Source organism: Centroberyx gerrardi, chromosome 13 (genome assembly GCF_048128805.1).
Source record: "Centroberyx gerrardi isolate f3 chromosome 13, fCenGer3.hap1.cur.20231027, whole genome shotgun sequence".
Taxonomy (NCBI): domain Eukaryota; kingdom Metazoa; phylum Chordata; class Actinopteri; order Beryciformes; family Berycidae; genus Centroberyx; species Centroberyx gerrardi.
The window spans coordinates 9,321,950-9,348,940 of NC_136009.1; the positions used below are offsets into that span (position 1 = coordinate 9,321,950).

The 26,991-nt window shown below is 42.9% G+C and overlaps 1 protein-coding gene across 1 annotated transcript; it reads left to right on the plus strand.

Annotated features, from left to right (window-relative positions):
- Window positions 1-9,424: 9,424 nt before the first annotated feature.
- LOC139926796 (amyloid beta A4 precursor protein-binding family B member 1-interacting protein-like) lies at window positions 9,425-24,816 on the plus strand. Its single transcript, XM_071918636.2, has 13 exons — window positions 9,425-9,461; window positions 13,937-13,996; window positions 16,179-16,266; window positions 16,979-17,136; window positions 17,232-17,303; window positions 17,462-17,621; window positions 17,758-17,879; window positions 18,034-18,108; window positions 18,494-18,637; window positions 21,733-21,843; window positions 24,060-24,158; window positions 24,331-24,454; window positions 24,601-24,816. Exons 2-13 carry the CDS (start codon window positions 13,937-13,939, stop codon window positions 24,747-24,749), a joined length of 1,362 nt encoding a protein of 453 aa, XP_071774737.2. The 5' UTR covers window positions 9,425-9,461; the 3' UTR covers window positions 24,750-24,816.
- The last annotated feature ends 2,175 nt before the right edge of the window (window positions 24,817-26,991 follow it).

A 26,991-nucleotide genomic window follows, 5' to 3' on the forward strand; every position in this document is an offset into this window, starting at 1 on the left:
TGTAACTTCACTGGGACTGGCTGGAAATATAGAAAACAATGATGTTTAATTGACCAATTTGTTCAAGGATTCTTTTACACTATGTTCAGTATCAGTTTCCATGACATTTGATGAAATCATATCTAAATCAATGATATTTCTCTACTGTGTGCTTTACCATACTGCATGAAACAATGTGACAGCAGGATATATTGGTTAATTACATTGGTGACTACTTTATTATGTCTGTGTTGGTGGCCTGTGACCCAAAACCATACTATGAATGTCTATCACTGGTTTTAAAACATGCACCGTAAAACATTTAGACTCACAATAGACCACAGAAACAGTAGGTAGCCTCTGGGTGATGCAGCCAGGGAGTTAATAGCGTAGAGGAGAAGAAAAGCTCAAAACAAGTCAGAACTGCTTCCAGATGCACCGACACAGGAGCAGTAGATTTCTCTCCGTCTTTCCCACTGTTAGTTGCCATTCTCATTCCATTTTCAGGCTTTCTCTCCCACTCCTTGTATACAAGTATCTCTGCCTTTGTTTCGGTCTGCTGCCCTGATAGTATGGTTGTTTCAATATTGAGGGAAAAGTTTCAATGAATACCTGCCTTCTGCATTCTTTCTACCTGTATGTTCAGTGTCTGTAGGCCATATGGAGCCCAGTTCACCATCCAGCCTCATGCTGGACTCCAGACTTTGGCAGGCCCGTCTCTCTATCTCTCTCTCTGGCTCCTGGTGAGAGGTCTGCATGTAGCGCACAGGCCTGTTACATATAAGACAAAGGGTGAGGGGATGGGGGGGGAGCTGTGCAGACAGACACAAGTATGATGTGCTGTGTGTGAGATTCCCTGCATCTTTCATATTTGCTTCAATCTGAAATTGGCATTGAAGGCAAACAGTCCTACTGTAGCGTTTCTCTGTCTAATTCTATAATCCAAAATGTTTACTATGCGACGCATGACAGAAGTGATAGACTTTGTTGAGTTTGCCCTTTTTTAATTGGAGGACTAAATTATCATTCTTCCATTCAAATATATCACATTGGACATTATGATTTCATTTAATTGCATTTCCTTTATGATTTGGAAGTGAAGCTGCAGTCTCTCTCTCTCTCTCGCTCTCTCTCTCCCCACCCCTCTCTCTTTTTTCACACACATGCATACAAACAAACATATGCGCAGCCCTAAGACACACCCATACCTACATGAACACACATACACACACAGTGCCCTTCCCCCCATCTGTGCTCTATTACCCAGAGTGCTAATGGCCATCTCGGCATGCCAGACGGAGGAGTTCAGCTCTGTGTATCGGGGTCTCTGACCTGTTCCTTTAACGTTTATCTTCCCCAGACTGCCATAACTCGCCCAATCATCCATCAGTCTGGGAGTGGTTTCAATTTGTCTCATGATATGCTTTGTTTCTGCTCTGTCATTTGACTTGGATCTGCTTATCGTCTTTGGTCTCCTGTCTGGGTTTCTGACAAAGGTCATACACACAAGTTAGGATAGGTTCATAAACACTACTGCACATGCTTTATTTATAGTAGCAGTCTGTTCAAGCAGGCCTGAACTACAGGAGGCATCAGTGGACTGAACTGGAAAACGGTTGCGGCGGCACTCTTTTGATCCTGCAGGGCCAATAAACGTACCTGCTCCTCTAAGATACCAACTTGCACATCAGATTTATTGGATAATCTTTGGTGTACACCAACTCCGAGGTCATCACTTCAAAGACAAGGACAAGAAATAATAACATCCACTGGTCTACTAGTTTTTATAGAACATATGCCCAGAATCATACTGTGCTTTTTGATCTTCTGCCAAAGCAATGGTAACATTCTGGGAACGAGAGGATAGTGGGCGGAAGTGTGTAGGATGACCGTCAGGCTGTTAACTGGACGTCTAATAGAATTTCAACTGCTTAAATTCACGGTAGAGGACCTCCATCCTTTGATGTGTAATGGGAAACACCCGGCGGCTTCTGCCAGCGGCACCTGTGTTCGATTCGGTCCTGCACACCTCTCGCTGACTCTGAGGCGCCTACTCATAAGAATACAGAGCTCATGATGGGATTACAAAGAGTACGTGGAAGATTATCCCTCTCTAACTGCTGGTCAAGAGAGAGCAGATGGTGGTTTTTGATGAAGCCTACCAATCAAGAACACATATGATCCTATCATGACAGAAAACATGGCGGCATTTCTCATGATTCAATTTGGGATATATTCAGGTTAGTTTGTCATGTTGGTGATGCCACTTAAAACTCTTCGCAAAATCACACGGTTTTAGGAATAATACAAACTTTCAATTATAGCCTAGCTCTGGATACTTAGAGGACACATTGATGTAACTAATGGCCTTACATGTCTAAGCAGTAGTTTAATAACCAGCTTAAATTACAGGACTTCATGCCACTTAATGCTAAATGTCACACCAAGCACTCACTAAAGCATCATCATTACACAGAGGCAGCAGCAAAGCACATCTGGTGAAACTAATTCCTTTTTATTGGGTTCACTATAAAAAAAAATCAAATATACACTTTATTACAGTTCAGTTTGGGTAAACAGTAACTTTAGCTTACTCTCTGTGTTCATATTTAGAACAGCATGCCCTCTACCCAGGACAGTTTAATGTCAAGAGGACTTTAGTGAAACACATGGACTTTCTTTAAGTCCATAATATGCAGAAAGTGGTCATTAAACAAGGCATGCAGTAGATACTCACATTAGAAAATGGCGGCTAACATGAAACACATGCTCTTAAAGAACACACTTCTGAATGAAACCAGTACGGCAAACCACTTCTGGTGAAAGCAGAAAATGCTATAGTCACAGTGAGTATTTCTAAAGTTTCCTTGGCGTCAACAGAGTAACTCAATTACATAAATATAAGACAGAACAAATACACACATGGAATTTCTAAACATAAAAAAGCACATAGCCCAAGCACTACTTGAATTGGAACTGGACTCTATTATCATGTAAATATAAATGTTTAGCCCCAACGCAACAGTTACCAACTTAGATATTTTATGCATCGTTAACTGTACTTCTGTAGAAATCATAAAACAACATAAATATGACGTTATGCATAATGATACATTAATTTGTAAGTGTTAAGACACAAAATTAGCAAATACAAAAAATGTATATCATAGTGGCTATAGTCATTACCAAAACAAGCAGTTTAACAACCAAACAATCAAATTGGTCCAACCTACAGGCTAAACATGGTCTACTGGATTGGGAAATTCTATAAACAAACATAGAGTGAAGTAAAATATTATTTATATATTGTTTTATTATGCTGCCACCCAGAGTATTGACACTCCACTCCCTGTCTGGTGGCTGATCTGGTTGATTCGCCCGCGTATGCAGTCCAACGTAAAGAACACCGCCGTGCCGTTACGGACCTGGAAGGACGCCCGCAGTCCCACACTGGCCCACTGGCTGCCCTCGGGCATCTGGCCACCCACCTGCTGGGCCACCGGGACTGGCCTCCCTCCCTCTGCCTCCCTGCCCCGCTCTCCTGCCGCCTCTGGGTCGCTTCGCCTGAGAAGTGTCACCTTGACCAGGTTGCAGGAGTGGATGAGTTTGAGGTCCAGAGCCAAACTAGCGGTCCCACTCTCCCTGAAGACAAAGTCTCGTCCCTGGTCTGCGGATCCCTTCCCCGGCAGCCCCATCTGCGACACCTGGGCGCTGGTCTGGTGGAAGAACAGCGGCTTGTTTCGGACGGCTCCCGAGGGAAGGCCGGTACGAGCCACAGAGGCAGAGAGAGAGGAAGAGATGGCGGCGGGAACCCAAACCAAGCTGAGGGTGCTGATGCCCGTTTCGTCGCCGAAGTAGCGGACATTGCACTGAGCAGGAGAGAGGATCTCGAAGCCCAGCGTGTCCCCAGGGCCGACTTTAGCCGCTCCAGACAGAGATATGGACGTGTCCCGGTAGTGGACGCCTGGTTTGAAGGTGCGGCACAGCTCCATGCCAGTCCCATTGCGGTTGAGGTACGCCAACAGATGGAAGCCCTCGCTCACGCACGCCTGGCCCATGGAGTACAACGCCTGCTGAAACACAAAGCGCACAGTGCCGCTCTCGGCGAAACGCACCCCGCGGCCGTCGTGAGTCAGCCCCACCACGTAGGGGTCGGAGGTCGAGGTGGTGCGGAAGACTGGCCGGTAGTTGGTGTGGTAGTGTGCGGACGCCATCGCCTGCGCGGTCATGGCCACTGCCCCGGTGTCGTGGGACAGCCAGAAGAGACTGAGCGGAGCTGCGGCGGGGTCGTGCAGCTGCAGCCCGTCACTGCTGTGGTTACAGTGGTGGCTGGCGCTCCTGAGGAGGAGGGAGATCAGGTGGCCCGGGGCGACCTCCGCTACCCCGCTGATGCTCACGCTCTGGAGCGACCTCCCCTCCCTCTGCTCCACCCTGACGCCGCTCAGGTCGCGACCCTCGGAGCCGTCGGTGCTGTTCATGCGCAAGCACACCTGGACGAAGCTGCGGCAGCCGTGACTCAGAGCGAGGTTCTCGTCCAGCCACACCAGGCCGTGCTGCCTGAGCGCCAGGCGCCCGTCCTCCGCAGACACCAGGCCTCCGTCGCCCCTTCCCTGGATCTGGAGCCGCACGGTCGGGAAGGTGTGACCCGGGATGTGGCCTTTCGCTGTGGGCAGACTCACGTCTCCGGCCCAGGACAGAGAGAGGCTGCCGTCGCTCGCGGCGGGGCCGGAGCAGGTGGCGTCGGCGGTAAAGGTGCAGGGCGAGGCCACGGGGTCCCCGTCGCACTCAGAACAGGCCTGACATTCATCCATGTCTGAGTTGTAGAAGTAGGCGTGGCCACACATTCCTGAGTTGGCATCTCGCTCCGTCATGCCCTGGCACCTGAATCCACCTGATAACAGCAAACCAGAGAGAAAGGGAGAACTTATTGTCATTGTCTGCTTATATAGTTGCATAGCAATGTCTCCAAATATAAATAATTCAGTTGTTTGATAAGGGGTAGGGAGTGGAAGTATGGGAATGTAGGCAAATTTAAGAATTTAAAAATTGGACAATTGTCAAAAGTTCTCAGTAATTCTCTGTACCTGGGGTGTTGAGACATTTCTGTTGATCTCCACACAAATTAGATATTTCAAGGCATTCGTCTCTGTCCTGTAATGACAAACAAATTGACACTGTGAATGGTTATTTCAAGTTTACACTTACACACTTTACACACAGAAGTGACAGAGCACTGACCAATAGACTGACTACTACCACGGCTGTAAAAAAGTCAATTTTCACTTCAGGCAGTTGAAATTTAAACCTCATTTCCTTCTTCTCCTGTCTTCTTCTTCCTTTATGTTCTTCACTGGTTCAAGTGTATTTACTCTCTCGTAAAGATACTTTACTTCATATTAAAAAGACAATAAAGCTCACCTGGCAGATTCTGTCTGCGTGGACCGAACACTGGGCGACCAGGAAGAAGCCCGCGGGACAGACAGTGCACTTCTCGCAATGAGGACGACCGCTGCTGAAGCCACAGTACTCCTCAGGGCCGCAGCTCCCACAGGCCAGCAGGGAGCGCCCCACCTGTTGGTGTCAATGTGATGCTGCTACTCAGTGATTTACATTATAGTCAGTGCATCAGTTGTAACAGTTAACCAGCTATCATAAATCACAGGTACCCTGATCACAAGTACATCTATTGAAAATATGTTGGTTGAAGAAAGAGGAGGTTGGATTAGGTTAGGTTAGGTTAAGATTAAATAATGTAAGGGTTAGGGTTACTGTACAAATTCTTAATTGAAACTTCTTCTGTAGTCCAGTACAAGCTTTTGCTATAATAAAGGGATGTACACTATATACAGTATGAAGAAATGTGTAATCTAACAACATCTATTATTGGAAAATGATTGCTGGCATGAAAGTATCGCAGATATCAAGATATCAAGATATTAAATATTAAATGTTATGTTACAAACATGTTTAGAATCAGGAAAGAATCAACAATTTCTTTAATATTTACTGATGAATTTCAGGTAGTAGGGTTTATTATATATATATATTTTTTTTTTCAAAATGGATATCACTTTGGAATGAAACCCTTCACATACACTCTTGAGACATCATTGAATTTTAGCACCACACCTCCATGACGCTGGCTTCCATGTCCACCTTGTGCACGGCAAAGGCCTGCTGTGCTTGGTGGGTCCTGACCTGGCCCCTCAGGGTCTCCATGTGGCTGTCTAGCTCCCCCTGCAGGTCCTGGAAGGAAGTCTGTTTGATGCTCTCCAGTAGCATGTTGTACTGGGCCTTCACCTGGAACCAGCCAAAACACAAACAAGTATGCAGCTCAGTGGAAAAATATAAACATTTCATTACTGTCATCATCACAATTATCATAACGATATAAGAACCCCTGTTTTGACTTATGAAATTAATAAGTAAATGAAACTGCAAGATTTTTGACCCTAGGTCTTCCAGATTAAGGATGCCTCTCTAATCAATATGCCATCCTGCTGCTGCTGCCATCATCATCATCATCATCATCATCATCATCACACCAGCCTTACTTGGTCCATCTGTTCGTACATCTGCCTCTGTTGCGCCAGTATTTCTCTCTGCTGGCTGACCAGCGCCCCCTGCTGCTCACCGAGGAGCCTCTGCAGCTCCCTCACCTCGTCCTGCTGGCCCCGCAGGGCCTCGACCAGCTTCTCCTGGCCCTTAGACAGCCGCAGCTGCAGCACAAGGGCGTCCTCCGAGGGAACCTCATTGGAGCCTGCAGCAGAGTGGAATGGCGTGAGGGGAAAGATAACGAGGTTAAAGGGCAAATGTTTATTGATAACTTATAGGCCTATGTGAGAATTTATCATTCACTGGAGAAGGCTGCAGTGTAAAATAAGTCAGACTGTCACTCACTCAGGCTAAGTGAGTAACTCTCTCTTTCTTTCTCATTGAGATGCTATCCATCTTTCTGGCTTATCTCTCTCTGTCCTCAGTCCCCAGAAACCCATTTGCCTCCAGAGACTGTTACCGACCTGGTTTCAGATCACATGTCAACTGGATCCCCAAGGGCGATGCACCACGCTCCGACCCGAAGTCCGAAAACTCCCCGAGAAATTGTGCCGCTCTGTCCGTCACATGCACCGGGGACCCTCTCCCGTCCTCTCCTCCGCTCGTGCCGCAGCTGTCTCCGACGCACGGCTTGGGCTTCTGGCGCATCCGGAGGGGCAGTTTACACTCGATCCCTTTGCACTCCCGTGCTGCACCGTCGTTACTCGTCGGTCGCGGGGCGACGCCGCCCTGACAGGTCCCACCGGCGCAGCCCGGATGGAACACCTCCGCCGTGATGGTTCTCGGGTTCGCCCTCCTGGTGCCATCCGTACCCGCCGTGTGCGCAGTGCCTCCGCGCTGAGGTTGGATGATAGTGTACGGTACTAACGGCGCGCTTTGGGCTTGATGATGACTGGACTGAGCGTCCTGTTGGTAACCGGGGTAGATTTGCGCTTGTCTGGTCTGTGCTGAGTGGTGAAACTGCCGTCGGGACGCTGCTGGCTCCGTGCGCCCCGGGCAATGCTCTCCGACGCACGGTCTGCTCCAGTCCTGGGCAGGAAAGCAGTGCGTCCCCCGGCAGATCTCTGACACGCTCTCCGCTCTGCTGAGCAAATGTGTGACACAGAATACAAATATCGCAGAGATAAGTGCCATATCGCTTTGTGGAAAGACAAAAAAAATGGAATTATCCCCCTTGCCAAACGGTTAGATCAGCCTCGCGTCACTTTTACGCATCCTCTGTGTGGCCTTTTTTGCGCATTAATCCTTCGGTCCTGTATTGATCATCTCTTTAAAAAGAAACTTTCCACAAATGAATAATTGATCCCAGAATTTAATTCCCAACTTATCTGGAACAAGTGATTGGACAGCGAGTCAGCTTCTTGTCTCCATCGCGCGCGCGGCGGTTTCTGCCCCTTTTGCCCCTTCTGGAGATAGCTTCGTCTAGCCCACATGTGGCGCTCCCTGCTCCTAATTGGCAACAGGTTTCGCCCGTAGTCTTAAATTAACCCGTAGCTTTCCCGGACATACCACTCTGCCGAGTCACTCTGTTTCTATTGATGCTGTGCATGTGGTAGATATTTGGAATATTTTGATCTGTGTTATTTTTATCCTCATATTTCTAGGAAGCGGCAGGCCATTTCATATGCTTTGCCCCCTCCCCGGGGATGGATGAGGAATTAGAGGGTCTGGACTTAGAAATATGATATGGGATTCTTTGATTTTTTTTTTTTTTCCCCCCCTTCATGCAGGGTGACCAGAAATGACCCTACATTCATGGCAAGTGCCAAATGTGGAATGGTGAATGGAGTTTTAAAGATTAGCCTGAAGTGCATTTCACACACATCTTTCTTTCTTTTTTCTCTATTTCCTTTGCCATTCATTTGGATGACAGGGTCAGCAGGCATGTGGGATTTTTAACAAGGCATGTCAAAATTAAGGTTGTGTGAAAATGACTGCTTCTCCTGTGGGATCAAAGCTTTGATCTTATCTCTGGTGTAGGATTAGTGTGCAGGGGCAGGACTTTTGAAAACACAACTCTGTGATACTGTAAAAAAAATAAAATAAAATAAGAGGTAGAACTGTGAGCCCGGTCCTGTAAAATGTACACTTTATTAGAGTTTATATTGCCACTCTCATTTCCCTCCCCAGACCCCACGTGGCTTCGATTTAAGCTTCGGGCCACATTAGAAAACGTTCAACCACACTTAAACGTTTCCCTCTCTTTCTTCTTCTTCTTCTCATTTTCATGGCATACATCACGAATAAACTCCTACACACACATACACACATACAGCGAGTCAGTAAATCTCCCTTGGTGGCAGTTTGTTACTGGCAATGCTGAGAAGCAGCTGCATGAGAAATACATTCAATATGAAATTAGGGACATTTTTAACAGACTGTTGAAAGGCCTGGACACTCTTATGGCACAGCAACACACACACACACACACACACACACACGATCAAAGCAAGTGATAGCAGGCATGGTTACTGTAATGACTTTCTCACTCAAGCTAAATTGGACCACACATGAATCTGCGCGTGCTGACGTCAACTTGTGCTGAAGAACAATAATCACGCATCCCTCCTCTGTAATCTAATTTCTTTCGACGTCAAACCCCGTTTAAAGTCGTTACCCAGTTATATGGTGCGTTACCTTTGGTGACCCTTTCCCTACCATCAACCTGCAGCCAACCACCCACCTATTTTAAGGGAAATTAGAGATAAAACTCTGCTTTTACGAGAGCCGTAGTTCAATCTATTTCCTCTTTTCACAGGAAACTCAACCAACATCTCGCGAAGGCACGCGCTCTTGCCGCTTCCAGTACAGTCGACATATGACGTATGCAAAGTACCCACGTGAAAAGTGCACACATGAGCCTTCACACATCAAGCATCTATCTACACACACTTCATGACGCTTGATGTGTCCGCGTGACAGAAAAGGTAAGAGCTCTGGAGATTTTAAATGAAGGTGGAAGTTAATATAAAATGTGTTTTTAAGGAGTTTTAGGAGATGCTGCAGCTCTGTGCGTTCATAGCAAATGAATGGTGAACATCACTCGACACCAACAGCAACACAAATACTGTCTTGGCTAGAACCTCTATGTAAAAATACCTGGACAAATCTGGTGTCAAGATGTTGGCAGGCCTATGAGCTGCATGTTTCTTGATTTTTACTATTTCATATAACTAGTCAAAAGTTTGGACACACGCATTTTTCTTTAGGCTATTTTTTTTATTTATTATTTATTAAAAACTACTACTAAAGCCACCAAAACTATGAAATAACCAAAAAAAAGTTGACAGAAAAAGCGTTAAAACAAAACTATCTTATATTTTAGCTTCTTTAAAGTAGCCGCCCTTTGTCATGATGGGAAGGCAAAAGCTTTGGAAAGAAATTCATACATAGGCATCAACTTCACTATTTATATTTGTCTAAGAAACTAATTTCAGGCTTTTAAAATAATCATTATACATTCAATCAGGTGTGTCCAAACTTTTGACTGGTACTGTCTGTTTTATCTGTCATGACGGAGCCTTTATGGAAGCCTACATTGATCCCTCTTTGACCAGTCCCTTCAAGAGTTAAATACTTGCACAGCCACATCAGCCTTGTTTAGGACAAACACATGTCCTCGCACAGCAGCCAATGGATGGTTGTGCAACTAATTAGAAAACAGTAAGGAGCTTTTGACCACAAGAAAAGGGAAAACATGTTGGTTTACTGTCAACAGGCACGGCGTTCCTATTCCTTTTCACGCATATAAGGCTGACTGAGTGGCTTCTTGTGCTCGCGCGCTGGCTCGCGCAGTGCTCGTTCTGCCTGTCTGTCTGTCTCGTGGTGGTTCCTCGTGCTGATGTGTGAGGCGAGCTGACAGACCACAGTGGTAGACGGCAGCAACGACGCGACACGCCTGATGAGAGCATGGAATTCATAAACAAATGTGGTTCTAATGTGGTGTTGTAATGCACAGTATGCTTTGATGAGCAGAGGCCCGGGATAATGAACACACTATATCACTATGTGACATCTACTGGCAATAGATGTAGAAAATAGATCTGTTGTCTACATCTATTCCCAGTGTATGTCATATGTCACACCACATCTTACCTATATCTTTCTGTATCTATACAGAGAGATATAGGTAAGATGTGCTGTTTATGAGACTTCAACGCAATATAGGTTACAGGAGCAGAAGTTATGATTTACTCCCACATGTGAAAGGCAGAAGTCCTGTGTGGCCAGGATGGTAAACTTCATTTTTTTCTCACAAGATTTTCACTTTCATATGGAAACAATACTTTCTCCCAGCCCCCCTCCCGCCTGCCCTTTTACCTCATTACAGTTTAATGGACGGCCTGTTTACTGTTCAGCGTAAACACAGAATGAGGCTGCAGAACACAGGCATGAGTATATATAGGTCTCTGTGTATGTTGGGGTACATGTGTGTGTCTGTGCATGGATCTGTGTATGAGAGAGAGCAGTAAAGAGCGAGACGGAGAGTCTATATTTATGAGCGGCTTACTGTGCATACAAATGTGCTGTATATACGGCAGCATACGCACTTTGCATATGCACCAGCTGCAGCTCTAATGTACGGAATATTTCATGTTGAAGTTAAACACTGCCAAACACATGTCTACTTTGCTCTCCCCATATGTAAACTCACCCAGGTCTTCACTATCAACATGTTTATTCTCTCTTTCTCCAGATATAACAGAGCCTACCACGTCACAATGCAGTCGACTCTATTTTGGTGTTTTTCATTGTTTTGCTCGAATTAAGACACACTAAGAAAAGATGAAACTTTTCTTGATCCCTGTGGGGAAGATGAGTCATTGCAGCAGCAAATAGTAAGAGGATACAGCAAAGAAAAACAGAATAACAGAAACATATAGAATGTAAACCAGAATATGGAAAATGGGGGCTATATAGACATGCACAGCACTAAACATTCATTCATTCATTCATTGTCTTTACCCACTGAATTCAAGCCAATCCCAGCTTGCATTAGGGGGAAGGCAAAGTAAATGCTAAGTAGAATGTATGAATGCAATGTATAGGGAAAAGTACAGATTACAGCATTAAGAACGTGTGCAAAATAAGAGCAGTAGAACTTACTGAGGCAAAGAAAAAAATGAATTTACCGTATGAAATATGAAAAATGAAAAATATAAATGTATATGCAATATAAAACAATGAGATGGATATGGGAATATGAAGAAAACAGATATGTGAATTTACAGCAAATAATCATGATGTGCAAAATGTGCATCGTATGCACATTAACACGTCTACAGAGGGCAAAGTGTCAAGGCATGTAGACGTCAACATATTACAGATGTAGATAACATGTACAGAATGTGACAATTTATGACTCATATGCAGAGAATGTTTTTTCAGATGTTTATTTATATGCATCTAAATTAATTTCTTTCTCTGCTGCTGTGGCTTGACAGTATATTAATATCCATTACACTATTGATAATAGCTCACAGCACTGATCTCAAAGAGTTGGCAAGTAGGGGAGAGCTCATTCTTCAGTTTGGTCTGTAAGCTGCTCCACATGCGAGATGTATTTTTGACCTTAAAGCTGGCATGACGCCGTGTCCATATGGACAAACTCAGACACTGAGTTTCTCAAAATGCTGCCGGATGAAAATCTGGAATCTCCACACAGCCAATTTTTCAGGAATTAACATTGACCAATAGACAGGATCTGATGTCACCCTCCGTTGTTCTATTTATGGTGTGCTGTTCAGCCTGGGTGTTAGGGGAAAGAGGGGCAGGTGAGAGCTGGTATGTCAATTGGGTTAGCAAGTGGGATGATTCATTGAATTAGGCAGATCAGACAGATCAGATCTCACCTACACGACCCTGCACCTACCTACCTAGGCTTATACCTAGCTTCCAATATTAGACCCAGTTATTTCTAACCTTGCTGCTGGTCTTAATAACAATGGGATAATGGGTTGAAACAGCCAACTCAGCAGTTGAGAAACTGAAATCTATTAGGAACCAGACAACTGTCCAAGACAGTTCGAGGAAGGTTAAAAGGCGCTTTTTACAGACTAACAACAATTACATTTAATTACCTCTGCAAAGTTGGAGGGACGTTTTGTTTTCACCCGTTTGTCTGCTTGTCTGTTTATTAGCAAGATATCTAAAAAAAAAACATATTTGGCTGAAATTTGGTGGACAAATAGTCCTTAGGCCAAGGATCAGTTGAGTAGATGTTGGTGGTGATCCAGATCTGGGATTTCCGCCATTAGACGATTAGCATTTTGTAGCCATAACTATTATGCTGCGTTCATGTGCTGGTGGGAAAGTCCGACATCTGGTACTTCCAAGTGGACTGCTAAACAGCGTTGCGTTCATGTGCTATTTTGTGTGAAAATCAAACCTGCAAGACAAACAATAGTCAAGCATAAATCTTTACCGAGGCTGCAGCTCTGCAAATTGGAAAATTGCTCAGCGTTGGCAGAGGTTTGCGCTCTACCAAGGGACTTTGAGTTATATGGATTTCATGAGATGATGGTTCATGAAACTTGCTTCATCTACAAAGGAAATATAAAACAGTTAAGTCAAGTAAAGCACATGAAAATCATTAAAATCTTAGCCATGAGTTATCACTATAGGCATCAACAAAAAAAACCTTTTAGTGCTGAGCTCATCTGTGATGTTTGATAAGCAAATGGTCTTGGTACTACGATATCTTGTGAGCAAAACAACTTTAAGCTGACGGATTTTTGCATGCGGCTTGATGCGTCATTCTCTACCATAAAAAGAGATGACAAAACAACACTGTTAAGGGAAAACACGCCATAGTGTGAGTGATCACAGTTCTTCTTCTGCTGACTCTTCTCTGGTCTTGCTGGAGTCTAATAAAAACAGTCTGTGTGACTTTACAGCTTCACAGCATGGAAGCCATTTTAGCCTGTCACATACTGCTCTGTCACTTTGTGGAGTCATGGCGGTCACATCGCAGTGTGTGCAAATAGTTTACACATATTTAGAAATGCAGATCGTATTTCTGCTTCTTTCAGTGGGTTGATTGAGCGCAGATTTCTCATTGTTCCTCTGTTGTTAAACCTATGACAATTACACTCAAAGTGGATCTTGAGCTGTATATGTGTGTGTGTGTGTGTGTGTGTGTGTGTGTGTGTGAGAGAGAGTGCATGCTTGTATTTCTGTACCACAAGAATGTCCATTGTTATGCAGGCCTTTCAGCAGACTTTGTTTCTCAGCATTTCCAGTTGTATAACAAACGATTCAAGGATGGAAGTTTGACTGGGCACTAATTTTGTAAGAGTGAACTTGATTGGAGGCTAACTTAAATGAAGATGGCACCCAAAATCCTTCAACCCCTGTGTCAGACTGTTAGTAAAGTCACCATTATGTATTCTACTGTTCCCAGATGGAAGACATAGACGCCATGTTCAGTGACCTACTGGGAGAGATGGATCTTCTCACTCAGGTAAGTTATCATCAGGAGATTTTAGGAGCGTGTGTGTTCCTTATTTCCCATAACGCATCAGTAAAATTCATCTAAAAGTGGAGAGACCGAACAAGAGTGTAACATCGAACATCTTTGCTCCATTCGTCACATTCTTTCTCAAAACGTGACCAGATGAGCTGAGATTCCTGCGCTCTTGTCGTACGTTCCCGTCAGTGTTTTTGAAGCGGGAAACAAGTCACAAGACGTGAGTCAGGGCATCCCGTAATCTGAGGACATTAGCTGATTAGACATGGTAGTCTTTGTTTTGAAAAGTAAGCACTGTACAGACAAATGTAAGACAATGCTGAGATGTGAAGTCATCCCATCTGGATCGGACCGCTTCAGTCTTCCTAAAGCACACATAAGCTGCTCATCATATTGTTGTAGTTTGCCAAGAAAAACATTAGACACTTCTAATCGATGCAACCCCGGCCTGTGGGCATTTCATTATTGTTCATTTGAATCCCCTCCATATAAGCTAAAAGAGTGCGGCCCTAAGGATGGGATCAGTCTTTCACATTACATGACCATTAAACCTACCAGACTGGCTCTACATGTATGTCACTGAAAGAGATTTAATGGGAAAGCCATCATGGTAACACCACTGCACAGACTATTACTCAAGTTTGCAAGAAAACCATTTTGATTAAGGCAGTCATCTTCTCTGAGTCTGGGAAACAAAGGGATTTGAAGTAATTCCAGTTATTGCCTTGATTGGGCCCGTTCTCTGCTTTAAAGCCTTGGAGCGAGCAGACAAAGAAGAGTCTTTCTGATCCCTGACTTACGAGGCTCGGAGGTGTCATTTAACCATGAGCTCCGGCATGAGGACATGTGTTTTCAGCCACAGTCATCAGGGTTCAGCTGCATGCTGGCAGACATAGCACTGTGTACAGGTGGGCAGTCTGCCCAGCTACGGTTAGGTTGTTTACAGTGTGTGATTAAGCCTGTGAGGACTTACATTTGTTATTCATGAAAATATTACAGCTTTGATATAATCCATTTTCCTCCATGACATCAGCTGCGTACTGTTTTACCACCTGTGTTTTCATTCATAGACATGTTAGCACCACAATAGGCTGGATCGATGACTTGGGTGCTGGGGTATTACTTAAGTGCAGCTTGTCCCAAAGGAAAATGAGAGGACAAGATCACAGCTTTGAACCAGTTTCTTTATCCAAAAATATAAAAAATCTGGGTGCAACACGATTTAAATGCAATTATTTTTCATTATTTGCAGAGAAATAGCAGCATTTTGATCTTAGTGACCTTCCTCAGGCTGCTAATCAGTTTCTTTATGAAATTACGTAATTTGTTCTCTGTGCAGAAACAGAGAGCAGCATGTTCTGTGTAACAAGCTTGAAAACAGAGCATGATAAAGTGTGCAGGAAACAAAGTCACTGATATTAAACAGGATCAGATACATAATGAAAGAGCGTTCCTGGGTATGAAGTTCAAAGTAAAAAATATTCCAAGGACGCATATGGTCTTCTTTTATTTTTGGGCGGCTCTTTGATTACAAGTGTTAGTGTTATCCAAAATACAAATATAGCACAACTTCTGTCACAAATCATGACTTCTGCACAACTGTGGAAGTATGGTTTCTGTAGTTGAATAGCTTTTTTGTGTACACAGAGCACAAATTTTGTGGCTCTCCATAAGCATCAGAAACTGGACAATCGTAAATTGACACATTGTCACAGTGAACAGTCCGTCAGCAAAGAAGAGAAGAGTGATCTGGCTTTACTTTGTTTGTGCACTTCATTTTGTAATTTATCAATTCCAGTTAAAAGAATGTAGTTTGAACTATGTAGAAAAGATCACATGGAACTAAGTAACTTTTCTAAACTCATTAACTTTTACTCATTTTAACATTTTAAATGAGCTACTTTTAACTTTTACATAAGTCAATTTTTACACCAGTACTTTTTCTTCTACATAAGTGAAATATCAGCAAAGTAACAGTACTTCTAGTAAAAAATGTACATACAACATCTTATATGAAATTATATTTGTTTGTTTTTTTCTAAATAAACATCAAAATGTCACTTATGGGTGTGGGCAAAGCAGTGGGACCTGATACTCCAAGCATGTGCCAGCCAACTTTAACCCTCCGTCAACCGTACACGGATGAATAAAATATCATCAAATCCTTTCCATACAGAGTCTTGTGCCTGAAGCTGAGGCATCAGAGAGGGAACCCGGCTCACAGAGAGATAGCAACTTCTCCATCGGCTTCACAGACCTGAATGGTGAGTACACATTTTATTAAGCGTTGAGCTGATGCTCTCATCCAGAGCGACCTGCGGTGACTGCAACAGTAGAATAAGCTGCAATTTCCATACCAGCAACTTTGCAAGCAAGGGTCAGAGGTCAAGGCTCAGAGCCATAGTGCCCTGCCAATGATGCTGCGACCCTAGAATGATCAGTAGAAGTAAGGAAAATAATAACCAATTTCAAACAATTTGAAAAGACAGACAAATATACGGCCATAGGAGCCCACCTGCCAAATATGGTTGCTGTAGGACTTACGGTTTCTGAGCTGCAGACACTTTTAGCGGAGAAAAAGAAAGAAAGAAAGAAAGAAAGAAAGAAACGTGCTTGGACCCCCAACTAAGGAGTGAGGGAGAGGGGATTTTTTCAAAGCTTCAAAATAAATGTATGCTAGAGTGAGTAGAGGAGGAGAATATGGAGGAAGGGAAATGATTTAGTGGGGTGAGGCAGTTCTTTAAGAGAAAAGGTCTCAGTCTCCAGTGGAAGATGGGGAGTGACTCTGCTGTTCTGACTGAAGTGGGACGGTCATTCCACCGGGTGGAGCGATGACAAAATCAAGTCTTAAATACAAAAATGAGTGGATTTGGATCTTTAAATGCAACATTTTAATCCATTCTTCAGTTGTCTCCGTGGGTTTACAGTGTGCTGTGGTGACGACAGGATGAATCTCATTCCCCTCTCTCCTTACAGAGTCTCTGAATGAACTGGAGGACCATGACCTGGACGCTCTGGTGGCTGACCTGGGATCAGACAACAACCAACCATCCACCTCGACTCGGGGTCCGGCACCGGGATCCGCCCAGGCTCCGGTACCACATACTGTTGAATCTTCCAGAGCGTTGCAAACGGTGACCTTAGAGACTATCAGTGCTCATAAAAATATATCGCCATCATTTCACGAACATGGATAAAATTTGATCACATCCTCGTAATGTGCTTCCAGAGTGAACTGCAGACAAAAGCAGACAAAGTGAAACTGGCTCTGGAGAAGCTGAGAGAGGCCAAAGTGAGGAAGGTAAAGTCATGTCGTTCTTTATAGACTGTTATAGTCTTAATTTTTATGTTTATCATCAGCAGCCTGTCTCCGTCATTCATCTGTTGTAATTCCATAGTTTAAATAGGATATTCTTGACTATGCAGTTAAATGGCTGTGCTGTGTTTCCCCCCTTGTAGCTGATAATTAAGGTGATGATGAGTGACGGCAGCTCCAAGACACTGATGGTGGATGAGAGGCAGACAGTCCGAGAGGTTTTGGACAACCTGTTTGAGAAGACACACTGCGATCGCAGCGCAGACTGGAGCCTGTGTGAGACCAACCCCGAGCTGCAGAGCGGTGAGACACACAGCTACTCCACACACACACATGTACATTCATCAGACACACAAACATTTGACATTGCACAACTATATGAAAGGAGTTCACTGGGTTTCTCTACTAAAAGATGCCCATTGTTTGCTCGGTCTCTCAGAAAGGGGCTTTGAGGACCATGAATATTTAGTGGAGCCTCTGTCTGCGTGGACCCGCAACAGTGAAAACAAAATCTGTTTCGTGTCAAGACCTCAGAAATACGTTTTGTTCAAAGACCCCCAGGTGAGTGTGGAAGAAAAGTTGTGTATTTTCATCACCGAAAAGTTTAATTCCATGGTTTAATGCATGATTAGTAAATCAAGTCATGCCTCTCTCTCTCTCTCTCTCTCTCTCTCTCTCTCTCTCTCTCTCTCTCTCTCTCTCTCTCGCCCCGAAGGTGTTTTACATGTGGAAGAAGGACAAGACGTTTCTGAGCGAGATAAAACAACGAGCCAAAGAGCTCTTAATCAAGGTCAGCTGCCAAACACACATTTCCACTGCGTGAAATTACTGAGATTAAATCCGGTTTCTGTGCAGTCCATCTACGGAGTGAAATGTCTTAGCAGCCTCAAGACCTCATGTGTTTAATAAAAGGTATTATTCTAAAATGCTTGATTTTATGGGGGAAAAAGCGACCTGCTCTCACTCAATCATTAAAAAACAGGCAACCCCATCCTAAAAAGGTTATAATTTATAACCTATTCCTATTCCGTTTTACTTTCATATATTATTATTTCGTAGGAGTGTGTGTCTTTTTTTTCCAAATGGAGGATATCTCATTTTGGAATTAAACTTTTCATTTATCCGCCTGTTTTTATTTCATTTTTGCATGTGATCTTTGCCCTCGGACCCGGCAGGAGAATTTTGAGGGCCAGTCCCTGATCGTTCCTGACCTTGAGGGTTGGCTGTTCCTAAAGGAAGACGGGAAGAAGACTTGGAAACAACGCTATTTCCTGCTCAGGGCCTCAGGCATCTACTATGTGCCCAAAGGAAAGACTAAGGTATGCAAATCAGTGAAGGCAACAATAATGAAAGTATTGTACAGCACAGTCATATCTGTCATGACTGTAACGTCTCTTTAGAGTAACAACAAATACATGATACACTGTTCACCCCAGTGTTGTTGTTGCCCCAGAGGCATTAAAAAATGAAAGAAAACTGGAATTGTTCTAACCAACACATAAAACTGAAATCATTTTTTATGATGCAGAAATTGGTAATTGGTAACTGAGGCAAACCAAAAAGTGCTTTTTCAACCCTAAGTGGTAGAAACAAGCAAAACATTTAGTCAGTGGCTGAAATAAAACAATATAGTTTAACCTGAAGACTTCTGCCAAAAAAGGAATTATGGTCAACAAGAGAGGCAACGCATGCTGCCACAGCGTGAGAGCAGCCTGCTGATATGGAGCAGCCACTTTGAACCAACTTCCTGTTGGGGAAGTGTTGGTGAGAGAGTCATCAGCCACAGCTTTAATGGTTAGCCCCGTCTCCTGTAGGGATAAATAATAATATGGTACACAAAATCAAATCTTAGTAGTTACCAAGGAATCAGTAAGGAACAAATCAGGAACAAACTGCTAGTTAACAAATAATTAACAAGTAGTTCCTGAATAATTCTCAGTCAAGTACTATATAGTAGATAATGATAAGTTACTTAAGAAGAGACTGTTAGACATCATGTTAATGAACCAGTATCTCATGAATATTGTAAGTATTGTAAAGTGTTACCAATAATATAAATACATTTCTCTAAGCCTGGCACATCAAAATATTGCAAAGACTACACTTATCAGTAAGCCATCTATCCAGTCATTCAGCAATGACACTCAGCAAAGCTGAAATTGCATTGCGTGTCTGTTGAATGATGGTGCTTTTATGGCAATATGCCAGTTGACAGCTTCAGTGTTGTTGGGAAATTCATTAATGATTAGATTACCACAATCACTGTTTTACTCTCTATCTTCTATGATTAATCTGTAGTCATAAATTGCTTACAACCAGAATTTCAACACCCATAATAATTTTAAATGATTGTCAATTAGGCATTTTAAGTATTCTTAAATGGTGCGTAATATAGGCAATGTGCACTGTCCAAATTGTTTATGAATGGTTTAACATGTACTTGTAGTCTCAACTATTGTAACTGAAGCATTTTATATTAATTATGATAAAAGCCTGTTCATTTGATTGGCTGTTCCTGTCTTCCTTGGTGGCCTTTCACTAGCTAGATGGCATTAATTCTACTTTTCAAACACTTGGTGAGGGCTGCGCATAAATTTACGCACATTCTCAGGCTTAAGTACGGCTTAATAAATTCCACTCTTCACTTCAAATTGCTCGTACGCATGGTTTACGCCCTCTTATGTTGATAAATGAGGGTCCAGGTCTTTGTAGCAGACTGTCAACAACCTTCTGGCTGAGGTGTAAAGCATGGAGAAATGAGAAGAGAGAGCTGGAGAGGAGGAAAGTGGAAATGGCAGCAGCCCTGAGAGAAAGAGACAGGAGAATTGTTTTCCCTGCGTAAAGCCGTCGATGGCTTTCATCTGACGGCCCGAGCATCCAGCAGAGCCGGGGAGGCGAGATGGAGGAAGGGAAAGAGAGGAGCTGGAGAAAGTGAGGACAGATGCTGTGAACTGGGGCCTCGCCACCAGTGAGGAGGAGGATGACGCCATTCTGTCTCTCAGACAGAGCGCAGAGCCTCTCCAGCAAGAAGCAACAATGCCCAGGCCAACTCTGAAACCCCCCCCCCCAAAAAAAAATTAGAGAGGAAGAAAGTGATGAAAGTTAAACTGCATGAGGCAGATGTGCAAATTGTGAAAATAAAAGAGAAGCGCCTTGATGCCGCAGAGAGAGAGAGAGAGAGATGCAGGAATCATCTGAGGACAGAGGCACATGTGATGATGGAAAAAGGAAGAGATGGAAAGGATGGTTCATGAGGAGGAGGAGGAGGAGGCAAAAGCTGAAGTGCTGGACAACGACAAGCCCAACAATAACACAAAGACCACAGTCATCTGTCAAGAAGAACAGATGAAAAGCTGATGAAAAGCAAGCATGCAGAGTTGGAGAGAGGGAAAGAAGAGATGGAGGAGATGAGGATGAGATGGGGCAGGAGTAAGAATGACCTGAAGGAAGCAACACACCAGGTCAGTGAAGCAGTGATCTATAGGTGAGCTTTACTTCCTCATAGTGTAGTTTCAGGTGTGTAATGTGTTTTTCAAAGGAAAACCCATTTCCCATTTTTTTTTTTTTTTCAAATGGGAAATGCACCTACTAATTGGTTGAGCCACCAAGTTTCCCGCAGACATGGAATATAGAATTGAAACTAAAAACTAAAAACTATATCTTCCATTGGCTTTTATGGAGTGAGATTGGTGAGATGTATTTTCTGTGAACAACTGCGGTTGGTGTCGTTTAATGTGTGACTATGTTGTGTTTCTGTTTCAGATCAACAAATGGAAAGGAGGAGCCTGTTTGTGCTTTAGAGGAAAAACTAAATCTGGACTTCTCTGCATGAACCAGGACTATTTTCTAAGAAATACATTTTTCGGTGAAAGTTATCCCCCCCTTTCCAAACCGACCCCACATGGAGGCTTTGTTCTGTGTCTTGGAGATTGATTGTATACTTTCTTTGAAATTTTGAATAAAAAGAAATGGCACGCTATTGAAATGTTTTCTTTATTGAGGGAGCGCAAAAAAATCAGTTGACCACTAGAATGTCAAGAGCAAACCCTTGATATCGGATACTAAATAACTAACATACAATGTGATTGAGAAAATATCTCTCTCGCTCTCTCTCTCTCTCTCTCTCTCTTTCTCTTTCTCTCACACTCACACACGCACACACATGCACACACACCATCACTGAAAATCAAATAGTGTATTGGCAAAATAATGAAAAGCCTCACATTAAAACGACCCTAATTTATAGTGGCTCTTAAATGACAATGCAATACAATTCTTTGGTTTGGCAGCCCTTTGTAATATTATGAAAAAAAAATGCTATAAAAATATATCTGTTTATGTTATTAGGCATATTGTACGCAATAGCTATAATTTATGAATTTATAGTTATTATTTATATTTCTCCGTCTGACAGTCATCCAGTGACCTCGCCTGCTTTGTCCAGTTGGAAAAAGTCAACATCTACACCACCAACGACTATAAACTAAAATACAGAGCTCCCACTGACTTCTGCTTCATACTAAAGGTAAGATAAACAACTGTAATCTCTATACTTTTGATCAGCTAGAGGCTTCACAGGCCAAATGCCATATAATGTTTGGATAATAATACATGACCTAGCATAGAGCGGCCAAGTTAAGTGGTTAATGGTAGCGAATGATTCTAGTGTGGTTTTTCTGCTTGCAGGCTTGTAGTCTTTCTGCAGCGTTGTGAGAAATATCTTTGCTCATGTGCATGTTTAAGTAAAGCTGTTTTTTAGCACACATCCCAATACGTTCTACAACATGTTGGCACCACACATGCACAGAACCCACCCAGTTTAACATGAAGATGTATATATTAGAGAGGGAGGGAGGGAGACAAAAAGAGAGACACAGAAAACAGGAAAGCAGACCGCGAACGAGAGTTAGGTGGACTGAACTAGACCTGTCCGGCTTAACTTGACGGTCACCACAGACATTGCAGCCTTCTGCTGGTAGTTTATCATGTAACAGACGTTCTAATTTGGCCCAGACACAGCCTGAACAGAGAATGAAACCAGGTGTGGAGGGGTGGCTGGTGGCTTTTGGTGTGTGTGTGTATGTGTGTGTGTGTGTGTGTGTGTGTGTGTGTGTGTGTGTGTGTGTGTGTGTGTGTGTTTGTGTGTGTTTGTGTGCGGTTGAGGAGTTCGTGGTTTCCAGTTGAAAGGGCAATCGGGGTCACAAACTCATGACAACCGCATCCGGGTTGGGCTGTGTGTTGAAGGGTTTGACTTGTTGCCATAGCAACAGTTACATTCCATAGCCAATCAGGTGTCCATGCTGCAACAAAGGCAAACTGCAGTAACTACTTTGTGTGTTTGTTTCTGTTTTAAAAGTCAAGGTCAAAACTAACATCAACCAAAATTAGACCCATAAACGCTATTAAATTACACACAATCCACAACTTTGGAATACGAGATGAACTTTAAAGGGTTTTTTTTTCACCTTCACTGCTCAGGTAGTCAGTGCTGTTTGGATTTGTAAGGCAGCATCAGCATGGCTTTTCACACAAAAACAAGTATAGACTGAGCAGACAGCTGAACTTGATGAGGTTGTGGCTACATGAAACCTCCTGGCCGCATCAGATCCGGCTCATGTTCTCAGGAAATGACCATATGTGAGCAAGTACATGTTGATAATGATAGTGACTGTTATGGCTAAGGTCATGCTGTGGGGAAGTGAGAGGACTGATGAGAAGTCAACAAAAACTCCTTATGTGGCTGCCTGCATTGACCTGTTGTTTCAGTGAAGGCTTTTGCTTTTATCAACTGAAGGCAGCCTGTCAGTATGTAGACAAGCGGTTCTCATCCTGAGGATTTGGACAAAGATATTTTTTTTTGTGAAATAATAAATATTCACAACATCTAGCATTTTCCAATAATTTATTAATTCATTTAAATAGCCTGAAAAGGGGAAATTAAATCATCAGTTTACTGTAAATGTCAGTTAATTTCTCTTTGCATGCATGTATGCATTGTGCACAGAGAAAAAGAGGGGTTCTTCAAGTGTTCTTTGGTTAAGTATTGGTTCTTCATAGAACCATAATGACTTAAAGAACCCCAAGCAAGAAGCCTCTGATTTGTTAAAAAAACAAAAAACAAAACTGGCAAATCAGGATAAAGAACCCAGTGTTGCTGATATTGGACATTTTGTGCATTTCTTAAAAGGTTCTTTACAGCACCTAAAGGATCTAGGTAGAACCATTAGAGCATCATGCTAAAGAGAAGGGTTCTTCATAGCACCAAATAAGGTTCTGCTGTCGTACAATCCTAACAAACCATTTTCAGGTCCTTTATAGAACCATATTTGGGCTTGTGAGTGCTAGGCATCGCTTTGTTTTTAGGTCTTGCCAGGCAAAAAGGTTGAGGTTCACAGATGAAGACAGCGACATTTACATAATCCTGCATTTTACACCATATCTTTTTTGTTAATATGCATATAAATGCCACATATAAGTTCTGGTCTTGTCTTAGACACTTCTGCCAATGTTGTTCAGGTTTCAACCTTCAATGTTGCTCTAATCTGAACCTAAAGTCTCTGACACTGTTAAAGCATTGTTTTGGAGCTATGTGGTCCACAGTTCTGTTCCAGCTTGGGAACCTGAGTGTTGCCTGCTCTCTGCTGGCACTTGGATGAACTGCAAAAACTACAGACTGGGAGAGCAGAGGTAAATGTCTTTTCTTTAGAGTGCTCTAACTTTCAGCCTGTGCTGTTTCCCCAGCATCCCTGCATCCAGAAGGAGTCACAGTACATCAAGTTCCTGTGCTGTGATGATGAACACACACTGTCTCTCTGGGTCAACTCCATCAGAGTAGCCAAGGTCAGATACAACACTGCCAATAATACAACTCCTCACTGTACCGTGAACAATGAAATGAAAACTTGAATTAAGTTTTGTATGTTTCAAATTCAAGAGAAAATGTGAAAATGTTTGGTTTTCAGATAGAGGAAGTAGACCGTTAAACATGTATGTTCTCTGTCTGTGCATTTAGTATGGGACTGTCCTATATAAGAACTACCAGACTGCAGTGAAGAGAGCCTCAGCCTTGTCCTCCACTCTGCACCTGTCCAGTCTACCTGCCTCGAGGCCGTACACACCGCCTACTGCCCACAGAGGTAAGGCCATGCATTTAGGACCTGCAGGCAAAAACACACATACAGGGATGTTTCAGAACGACAATAACGGAGGGAAAGACAGGAAAGCAGGAATCTTTTGACATGAATAAGTGGTAGAAACCCACATCTATTTATTCTCATATCAGCCAGAACCAACGGTCACACGTCTCAGGTTAGCCGGCAGCCTGCTCCTCCTCCTCCTGCTCCACCCACCTCCATGGATGATGAAGACTACCTACCTGAGCCACCGCCGGACTTCATCCCTCCTCCTCCTCCTGGACACCCGCCACTTTGAGAAGCATCCTTTATCCTTCCACCCAAAAATAGGTCAGGGTTAACTTTGCCCTCTAGCCAATGGTGCAGCCCTATGTGTACAGACAGTTTGCCCAAATGGTACCTTGGTTACAAAAGTGTGTAACACCAGTGCACACGTTACACCGGTGTTATAGATGTATGATGTGCTTTAGGGTTTTGTAATATGTTTTCTCTGACTCAACTTGCTTCATGTGATAATAGCAAATAGAGAATATTGCTAGATGTTATTTATTCTCACATGTATGATGCTATTTATTTGTATGTATTTTATGAATGTACATAGTTACATTATGCTATTAATATGTATCTGTCATCTCTTTCACCAGCTTCATGTACACACAATACACAGTTCAGTTTATTGTTTCAATGAGCTGTTTATTACAAAAGGACTGTACATAAATTTCAATGAGCACATCCTATGTACAAACTGAGAGGAGAAGACAAATATTGGATTCTGTTCCCATGAACATTTAAGTTACGGATCACTTTTTTTTTCACGTTTCATCATAAGAAAACACACATCAAAGAAAGGCGCCTTGAGCTGTGATGCCCTGAAATGCTAGACGTTAAGTGGTAAACATTACAAAGTTCTGCACGTCAGTGGTTGTCTCATGACTTCTCTAGGAAAAGTATAAATAAATCCATTACGTACAACTGCTAGCAGACCTTCCTCAGCAGTCTCAGACAAATAGACGTAAAAACAATTTGAATGCAAAGCTAGAAATGCGTCAGGTAGAAAAAGTTGTTTTCTCACAAAAATTACCTCATGATGGAAAAAATACAATCGAGGATGGGATGTAGTGGCAAATCATTCACTGTAATAAATGAAGTGTATTTATGTGTGTCTGTATGGATGCTTTCATGCACTGAGGCTGAATGAATACTGTTGATTGAGTTGGCATTATCTTGTCTTCCACACCTGAAACTCTGGATCCACACAATGTAAAAGAACAATGTCATTCCAAAAAAGCTACATATCCATTTTTAAAATAACAAGAAACCTTGTTAGCGTTCATTGCTCAATAGTTCCAAAGTACAGATGATTACATTCGTTGACTTTTTATAAGCAGAGGGCTTGAGATAAGCAGGAGCTTTAACGATATTTGACAGTGAGCTTTCATTTTCATCATTTTGCAATTATTTTGTAAGAGTAGGCATTTTGCAAAAGGTAGATATCTCATTTTGGAATGACACTCTTCATATCAGTACTGTTTTTAAGGAGTGCAGTTCACTCCCCCGATGCAGTCAGCTTTGCAAATCAGGTGCGTAGGCTGTATGAAGCTTCACTGGAAATCAAGACAATCTGAAATATCTAATATGACAATGTTGCACTCTATCATTCATATGTGGTACAGACTTCTCATCTGTTTCTGTAGACAAAAGACAGAAGTTGTAAGTAGCAGACTATGGATCTAACTGTAGTACATTAGCACTGCTGAATTGCCTACATTCACTAAGATTTAAAAGTGATTGAATAAGGTTACAATCAAAACTGCTGAACGTTTACCCTTTGTAACAAAATAAGGAGACAAAAATCCTTCATTACATTTCTATGTAGAGCAGACCATTCTTGTACTGAGGTTGTTACGGTAGGTGATTATGGTTAGACTGAGCACCAATGTAAAGCACCGTACCAGTAACCACTGAAAGAATAGAAGATAGCTATTCTAGAAGTGTAAAGGTTAGTTGAACTCTTGGGCGGCTTAAATGCAACTCGTGCGCTGCGTTCAAAGCCGTGACGGAAACCGGAACGTCCTCACAGTCGTCGACAACTAATCAGTGCAGCTATTCCAACACAATGGAAAACCAGGACAATATAAAAACATAGAATAATCACTTCTTCTTCCTCTTCTTCACATTTGCTGTTTGAAGCGAGACACATCTCAGGGAGCTCTGCTACAGTAGCTGGACAGCATAACAAAATGATATAGTTGTGATTCACCATAAAAAATAACATGTTTGTGTGTGACCACTTGGCCAAGCTAAAGTTAAAATGGCACTGTCAGTGATGGATAAAACAAGGTTCCAGTAAAAAGAAAATCAAAACTTCAAAACCACCGTTGGCACCACCTCGCTTCCCATGGACCAGTCCCGTTGACGCCGATGGAAACTCACAGGTGAAACACACTACTGACAAATGTACTGGCAGCTTCTCACGTTACAGTATATACAAGTTATAGAACAGAAAGAAACTCCACCAGAAATAAGCAACTGAAACAGTT

Excerpts from the sequence above, each read along its gene's own strand:
- LOC139926796 (XM_071918636.2), top strand. The coding sequence starts at position 13,937 with ATGGAAGACATAGACGCCATGTTCAGTGACCTACTGGGAGAGATGGAT. Across the intron at positions 13,997-16,178 it reads AGATGGATCTTCTCACTCAG|AGTCTTGTGCCTGAAGCTGA; the intron begins GTAAGTTATCAT and ends CTTTCCATACAG. Across the intron at positions 17,880-18,033 it reads TTTTGTTCAAAGACCCCCAG|GTGTTTTACATGTGGAAGAA; the intron begins GTGAGTGTGGAA and ends CTCGCCCCGAAG.